Genomic DNA, 8,186 nt, shown 5'->3' on the forward strand with positions numbered 1-8,186 from the left:
GGAATGACCGTGAGGTCTAAAGTAATAATTCATAAATATGAAGTTGTTTGTAAATGCATATTCGTTTTTCCTGTCACACATAAGAACTTCATGAAAGGTCTTGTATATTTTGTGCAGTTTTGTGATTGTCTTTATTGGACTAGTAAATGTCTTGTATAATTGCCAAGTTTGTTCTTCATTTTACATTATTGTTAAATGTACATGCCATTGTGAAGTAAACAAGCCGGATTGGTTTTTCGCGTCAATAACACAAACCGTAATGTGATACATGCAAGATGACAGGTAGCAACAACAAATTGTTGTGGTGGCCCCTCCCAAAACTGATATCGTCACGAACAAAACCCTTCACCCGCTTAAACATTTTTATCAAATAAATCGCTTACCATGTAAACTTTGCAAGATATGGTCAAACTCATTATTGCTGATTATTCACCATCGTGTCTCGATGACTTTCATCGTTAATTGTGCCGACTGTAGGTGCCAACTAAGTGTCATTTTACGCATGCTTCAATGGGTGTTGGGTTATGGTGTGGGCTGGTAGATGATCCGCGTTAAGTGCAAAAGAAAAAGGGGTGAGGGAATCGGCTACGGTGTGATCCGATAATAAACCGATGTGGGGATAAGAAAAGGCTTAACTTTTTGAAAGCATTCAGTATTTGATGCTAGCTAATGCTATAAAAAAAAACGGTCTCTGAATATGAAGGTAAATGACAAACTTGACAAAAAATAAGATTGTGTAACCTTTGTGGAAGTTCACTTGTTGAAGATGGGTAGAAAGTTTTATGTTAAAATCCGAAAAATATATAACATGACGACAATGTGCATTTATTTCCAAATGTATTTGTTTATTTTAGTAAGTAAGAAAGAATTGTTTACATAACTGAGGAATTACTTTGTGTTTGTAATACCTTTTATTCCAGCTTGTGTTCAAAACAGAAAAAAACCCAAAGCAAACAGTGTACAGGAAAGAAGTCCTTTTTCATATTCTCTGCACCGACTACCTACAGAGAATCGAGGAATATTCATTATGATTAGTGTGAGGTAAAACAAAATGCACCTACGTTCACTTTATTGTACAGATTGTAGGGTGGCCAGTGAGGGTGGAAGGCAGCAGTGACGACCAACAAGCGATTCATTAGCTCCCCGAGAGTACGAGGTGAAATGCTGACTGGCCTACGGTCGTCGACATGCAACGACTTCAACAACAGTGGGCTGAATACAGGACTGGTTGCAGCACATTGTGCAGCAGATGGTTGGGACTTGAAGCGCTTCACTACATCTCACATCGCTCTACCACTAGACCCCGGAAGCGGTCCAGATACAGCTTAAAATAAAACATACTGCCACATAACACAATATATCAAGATTATACAATACTCATGACCAGCATATTGACCAACAACTTGTCATACAGTATTGAAATTACCTGTCGTATATGTACCCAAGAAAAACGAAATAAAGTGATTAAGAAAGATTATATAATACAGGATTTTTTAGGTCAGTCCCCGGTGAGAGGCATGTGTAAATAAACATAACACTCACATAACCAAAACATTTGCCAAGACCTTATTAATTCGTCAGTAAGCAAAGTTAAATAAATAAACGTGTAATAATATTCACTGTGTAATAGTCACTGATAAAACGACATAGAAGGAAAGAGTGAGTGAGTGGGGTTTTACGCCGCTTTTAGGCAATATCAAGGCGGGGGACACCACAAATGGGCTTCACACATTGTACCAATGTCGGGAATCGAACCCGGGTCTTCGGCGTGACGAGCGAACGCTTTAACCACAACCCGACCGCCCCTAGAAAGAAAGACAGGACTGACATAGACATCGGTTGGTTTTAGTTGTTGTTTGATTTGTTCCGGTGGTTGAGCTTGATGAAATGGATGTGGATTTGGATTATTGAACAGTTCATGGGAGGGACTGCAAGGTACATTGTATCCGTCCTCAAGAAAAGGAGGCATGACTTAGCTTAAGCTGCGAATACACCAGTGTGACTCAGCTATATTGGTGACACGTTGCTATGGATTACATCAATATAGTTCTGTATATGTATATTTTTGTTTGTAACGACATGCCAAACCATAAAAAGACAAATGTCAATGTTAAAACATATTTCACACACAATTCCGATATTACTCTTAGAAAGAATGATTAACTCAAGTCCTGCACAGTTCGTGTTGCATGAGTAGGTGATACTATTTTAACGATGGATCAATGCAAAGTACATTATGAAAGCTTATCAGTCAAACACGTTCAATAATTTCGATTAATCGAAGTTAACCATGATCAATTATCGAGAAAATCCGGACACAAGCGGAATTAATTATGCATGAGAAAATACAACACATGTCTATAAGAGTGTATGTAGAGTTCTTTATTTGGAGCAATATTTGTGATGAGTTACGTGTTATTAATACCTCTGCCAAGGATTCTAAAGCATTGTTCAACTCGCTCTCATAAGAAAGCATACGCAGTTGCGGAGGAAGACGTCAGCAGTTTGAGGGAGTATTATTAAACACCTAAACGGATTAGACGTGCGTTAGTAAATAATGATGGATATAACTGCACGGATCAGATTTCAGGCTGGCTCACATGTGCCCGTTATTTGTAGTTTGTTTTTACTCTTTGACTGTTCCTGTTCGAGTGAGTTCCGTGGGGAACTGTTCACAGCAATGTCCGGGTGTTCTGAAGGTGTCATTCTTCCGGTGTCTCCTGTCAACTCTGATGTTGTCGCATCTGCACGTCAATGTTTGGCAAATTGTCTTGAAGATTCCAGCTGCATGTCCGTCAACCTCTGTGAAGATCCTCGGGGAGGTCAGGTGTGTCACAGACTATCTGAGACATCAAACAGGTCGTGTTCCGATCTGCAGGCGGCCGTTGGGTGTGTCTTTCTGGAGCCGGTAAGTAGCTTTCTGTGTTCTTCCCCTTACTCTTCTGATCTTTTGTATTTGAAATTTTACTTATCCCAGATGGGAAACGTTTATTAAGTAATAACTTCAGTACTCAATCATTACCAATGTGTGGCCTTTAAGTAGATACATACCAATTAGCACAACTGAGAACATGTAAAGTGAACAGTGTCTGTTCACTTTACATGTTCTAAGTTGTGTTAATTGTCGTGAAGGTGAAAGTAAAAGAAAAGGTAAAGGTAAAGTGATTATACAGGTGAAAGTAAAGTGAAGCTAAAGTGATAATACAGGTGAAAGTAAAGTGAGAATACAGGTGAAAGTAAAGTGAAAATACAGGTGAAGGTAAAGTGAGAATACAGGTGAAGGTAAAGTGAGAATACAGGTGAAGGTAAAGTAAGATACAGGTGAAGGTAAAGTGAGAGTACGAATGAAGGTAAAGTGAGAATACAGGTGAAGGTAAAGTGAGAGTACAAATGAAGGTAACGTGAGAATACAGGTGAAGGTAAAGTGAGAGTAAAGGTGAAGGTAAAGTGAGATTACGGATGTAGGGGAAATGAGAATACAGGTGAAGGTAAAGTAAGATACAGGTGAAGGTAAAGTGAGAATACAGGTGAAGGTAAAGTGAGAACACAGGTGAAGGTAAAGTGAGAATACAGGTGACGTTTAAGTAAGATACAGGTGAAGGTAAAGTGAGAATACGGATGTAGGGAAAGTGATAATACAGGAGAAGGTAAAGTGAGAATACAGGTAAAGGTAAAGTGACAATACAGGTGAAGGTAAAGTAAGGATACAGGTGAAGGTAAAGTAAGAATACATGTGAAGGTAAAGAGATAATACAGATGAAGGTAAAGTAAGGTACAGGTGAAGGTAAAGTGAGAATACAGGTGAAGGTAAAGTGAGAATACAGGTGAAGTTATAGTAAGATACAGGTGAAGGTAAAGTGAGAGTACAGGTGAAGGTAAAGTGAGAATACGGATGTAGGGAAAGTGAGAATACAGGTGAAGGTAAAGTTTGAATACAGGTGAAGGTACAGTGAGAGTACGGGTGAAGGTAAAGTAAGATACAGGTGAAGGTAAAGTGGTAATACAGGTAGAGGTAAAGTGCTAATACGTGTGAAGGTAAAGTAAGATACAGGTGAAGGTAAAGTGAGAATACAGGTGAAGGTAAAGTAAGATACAGGTGAAGGTAAAGTGAGAATACAGGTGAAGGTAAAGTAAGATACAGGTGAAGGTAAACTGAGAATACAGGTGAAGGTAAAGTGAAAATACAGGTAAGGTAAAGTGAGAATACAGGTGAAGGTAAAGTGAGAATACAGGTGAAGGTAAAGTGAGAATACAGGTGAAGGTAAAGTGAGAATACGGATGTAGGGGAAGTGAGAATACAGGGGAAGGTAAAGTGAGAATACAGGTGAAGGTAAAGTAAGATACAGGTGAAGGTAAAGTGAGAATACAGGTGAAGGTAAAGTGAGAATACAGGTGAAGGTAAAGTAAGAATACAGGTGAAGGTAAAGTGAGAATACAGGTGAAGGTTAAGTGAGAATACAGGTGAAGGTAAAGTAAGAATACAGGTGAAGGTAAAGAGATAATACAGGTGAAGGTGAATTGAGAATACAGGTGAAGGTAAAGTAAGATACAGGTGAAGGTAAAGTGAGAATACAGGTGAAGGTAAATTGAAAATACAGGTGACGGAAAAAGTGCTAATACGTGTGAAGATAAAGTAAGATACAGGTGAAGGTAAAGTGAGAGTACAGGTGAAGGTAAAGTGAGAATACGGATGTAGGGAAAGTGATAATACAGGAGAAGGTAAAGTGAGAATACAGGTGACGGTAAAGTAAGAACACATGTGAAGGTAAAGTAAGAACACAGGTGAAGGTAAAGTGGTAATACAGGTGATAGGTTTGTCGAGTTTGCAATCGTCCAAGGGCGTGGTGTCGCTGATTTTTTGTCAATCTCAGCATGTGGTAGCAATCCAATAACGATTGAATGTTATCCGATCTGGGTGGATTTTTATAGGGCAGGAAATGGGGGAACGCATGTGCATTTCAATTTGCACGGAACCCACGAGCATCGGGTTACCATGACCGCCATCTGCATTTTTTTTGTATCATCAAATTTCATTTTTTTCCGGACAAGGTAATGTTAAGTTTTAGAAACTTTAAAAAAAACTACCCAGATATTTAAATGACAACTTTTCATGCAATGTTACTTGGGGTGACATTTCTTTGCGGTTCATTATATTTAAGTAGTTGATTCAATGGCACTGATGTTTACACTTTGTAGTGTAGTGATGTCGGTGTATACAGGTAGCTTACTCTTTGTAGTGTAGTGATGTCGGTGTATACAGGTAGCTTACTCTTTGTAGTGTAGTGATGTCGGTGTATACAGGTAGTTTACTCTTTCTAGTGTAGTGATGTAGGGGTATACAGGTAGCTTACCCTTTTTCGTGTAGTGATGTCGGTGTATACAGGTAGCATCAGAACATGTGTACATGAGAAGTGTATATAATGACATACCTGTATGTGTGATGTGAGCGTTTTGTAGATTTGCTGGCTGTTCAGCAACATGATGAATTGTTTCAAAAGATTTTGATTGTTTTTGCAAATTGTAAAAGAGCCCATGCAGTCGGAGTATGATGACAAACAATCAGTCAGTGAGCCTCACCACCCGATTCAGTGTATAACATTCTAATATCTCTCAGGTCATTTCAGTGAAAACAACGACCATGGTGTTAAAATAACCAAGAGTCATGATCAAGAGGAATCCATGGTACGAACCTATTATCAGCGAATCCTTATAAAAGACACAACTCTGGACAGCGAATTACGACAACACGTTCTTCCTTAGAATTCAAATGTTACATAAAGAGTATTTTTAACATCATTATCTTATAGAAATATTTTGTATTGTTTCATGAAAACATTTCTTGTAGCATCTTTGACATCAATTATTGATTTTGTTTCAGGTGAATGTTTGTCAACACGGGGGAACTTTCAATGATGCTCTGTCTAAGTGTGACTGTTATGATGACTTTACAGGACCCTACTGTGAGAGGCGATACAGAGGTGGGTTACATCAAGATCTTCAAGTACAGAGAGCTGCAAATGTCATACGATAAAATTAGCTTAAGCTAGTCGTACACGTCAAAAGAAGTGAACCTCAACAATGCTGCCATGTGTCAGAGCGAATAGTTCGTGACGTCTCACGAACAGTTTTTTTTGGACCCACAACACAACATACTTTTATTTAACAAAACTGTGGAGTAATCATGTTTTTCAGCATTCCCCAATCGCCCAGAATATCAAATAATTGTCTCTGGCAATGTTACTGAACTGGCACATCAGTTATCTGTAGAATTGACGCCATCGGGTAGGTACACCAGATAATCTAGATACACCCCAGTACTCCATGCATGTCCTCTTCATCTAAACGCAGTTTTTCGATTGTTCTCTTTGGTCATTTGCGTTCATTTCTTACCTTTGTATTCATCACTGAAGTATGTAATCCATTTGTTAAATATTTTTCAGACTGTTCTGAGGCCTACAAATATGGAATGCGAGGGAAAACATCCGACCATCGAATCATCAGTATCCAGCCACTTAACGCTCCCGCAGAGTACGAGGTGGAATGTTTTCTTGCATTTGAAGGCTGGACGGTGGTGGAAGAAAGAAGATCAAGCTGCCAGAACGACTATAACAAGACATGGGATGAATACAAGACTGGATGGACCACGCCATGCAACAGGTGGCTCGGACTTGATGCTCTACACTACATCTCAAACCATGGCATCGCCAACTTCGATATTTATGCCGGCGGAAGTGGTGCATTATCAGGACAGTACTACTACTATAATTTCAAGATTGACAATGAAGCCAATGGATACGCTCTCACATACACGGGTAGCTATAAGCATTTCTCTAAAGCTTCAGGGAATGGTTTTGAGTACGGAGTAGCAACCAAACACATCAACGGTCAAAGGTTCGCCACGTGGGACCGCCCCGACCCCTCTGGATGTGCTATATGTGATGGAGCAGGGTGGTGGTACGGGCCTGACTGCTCTGATACAAATCTCCACAAGAAGTTCGATACCAGTGTGTCGGCGGCGAACATGGCACAATGGCCAGACAACAATGATGTTCTGGAAAAGGTATCTTTTGTTAAAACAGAGATAAGGGTCTTTTGGTAATAGACTATCTAATGAACTGCAGCTAGGTGAATTCGCTCAAATAATATTTGAATGCTTCACAAAAAGTACCCAAATCAACTATTCAACGAAGCTATTGCTTGGCACATGGCCGATACACTGATGACCCTCACTTAGTTTTAATATATGTACATGTAGGTCTACGTGTGAACATCATAACCTACGAGCCTAGCTGCAGATGGTAATCTTCGAATACGGATGATGATTTGCCCAACTTTGGAAAGGACATAAAACGATTGATCATATAAGTTCTTTTCTTGAAAATTGAAGGCAAACAGTTACAGTATCAGGTGGTCCAGTTAATTACTTCTGGGTAAGACCTGTGGCAAAGTTTTCTGGTATATTCTGAAAAAAAGGTATTTCAATCAAATCTCACCTCTGGCATTAGAAGTCAGTCCCTAACAAAAACGTGTCCATGCATCCCCCAAATGTGTTTGCAAGAATAGTTTGGGATGTTAGACTGAGAATATTTGGGATTGCTTTGGTTTATGTATACTCGGATAGAACATAATAGTGCTAATTACCATTACCAATCACTTAGTTACGATACCTTAAGTGTTGGCTTCCTTTGTCTATTGCTTATCACCTATCAGCGCCAATCATCTGTTGGCTTCCTTTGTTAGCTTCTACCCTTTGTTATAAGTATATACTCCGAAACGTTGTGTTCCTCATAATAAAGAAGTTGACATCCATACATTCTCTTCCTTGCGTTCTTTGTTGTTCAATTGATTCCATGTCTTTACTTTCATTGATCAATGAAAACATATATGTAATATTGATCTTGAATGAAGTCAAGTTCTATGGTTAAAGGGCCTGGCACACTAAACAGGGTTCAACTGCATAGATATCTCAATTTCTCTTCACTTTCTCAGCTCGGGAATGACGCTTTCCATCCCCATGAGGTAGCTTTGTCTTACTAATTAAGGATTTAACTTGCTTCCCTGTCCAAACAACAAAAGGACAGCAACTCGAACCTCTGATTTTTCATGACGCTAAAATGTCATATCGGGTATTTATGATCCCATTCATTTTTATCACACATAATTTTCATAAGCAAGGTCAAACATGT

At 39.2% G+C, this 8,186-nt stretch overlaps 1 protein-coding gene across 1 annotated transcript; it reads left to right on the top strand.

Annotated features, from left to right (window-relative positions):
• Positions 1-2,557: 2,557 nt before the first annotated feature.
• Positions 2,558-7,612, top strand: LOC139470337 (fibrinogen-like protein 1). Its single transcript, XM_071252714.1, has 3 exons — positions 2,558-2,908; positions 5,879-5,978; positions 6,441-7,612. The coding sequence occupies exons 1-3, from the start codon at positions 2,558-2,560 to the stop codon at positions 7,097-7,099; spliced, it is 1,110 nt and encodes a 369-aa protein (XP_071108815.1). The 3' UTR covers positions 7,100-7,612.
• Positions 7,613-8,186: the final 574 nt, after the last annotated feature.

The sequence above is a fragment of the Haliotis cracherodii genome, unplaced genomic scaffold (assembly GCF_022045235.1).
Source record: "Haliotis cracherodii isolate W230 unplaced genomic scaffold, xgHalCrac1.p SCAF_20, whole genome shotgun sequence".
Lineage (NCBI taxonomy): Eukaryota > Metazoa > Mollusca > Gastropoda > Lepetellida > Haliotidae > Haliotis > Haliotis cracherodii.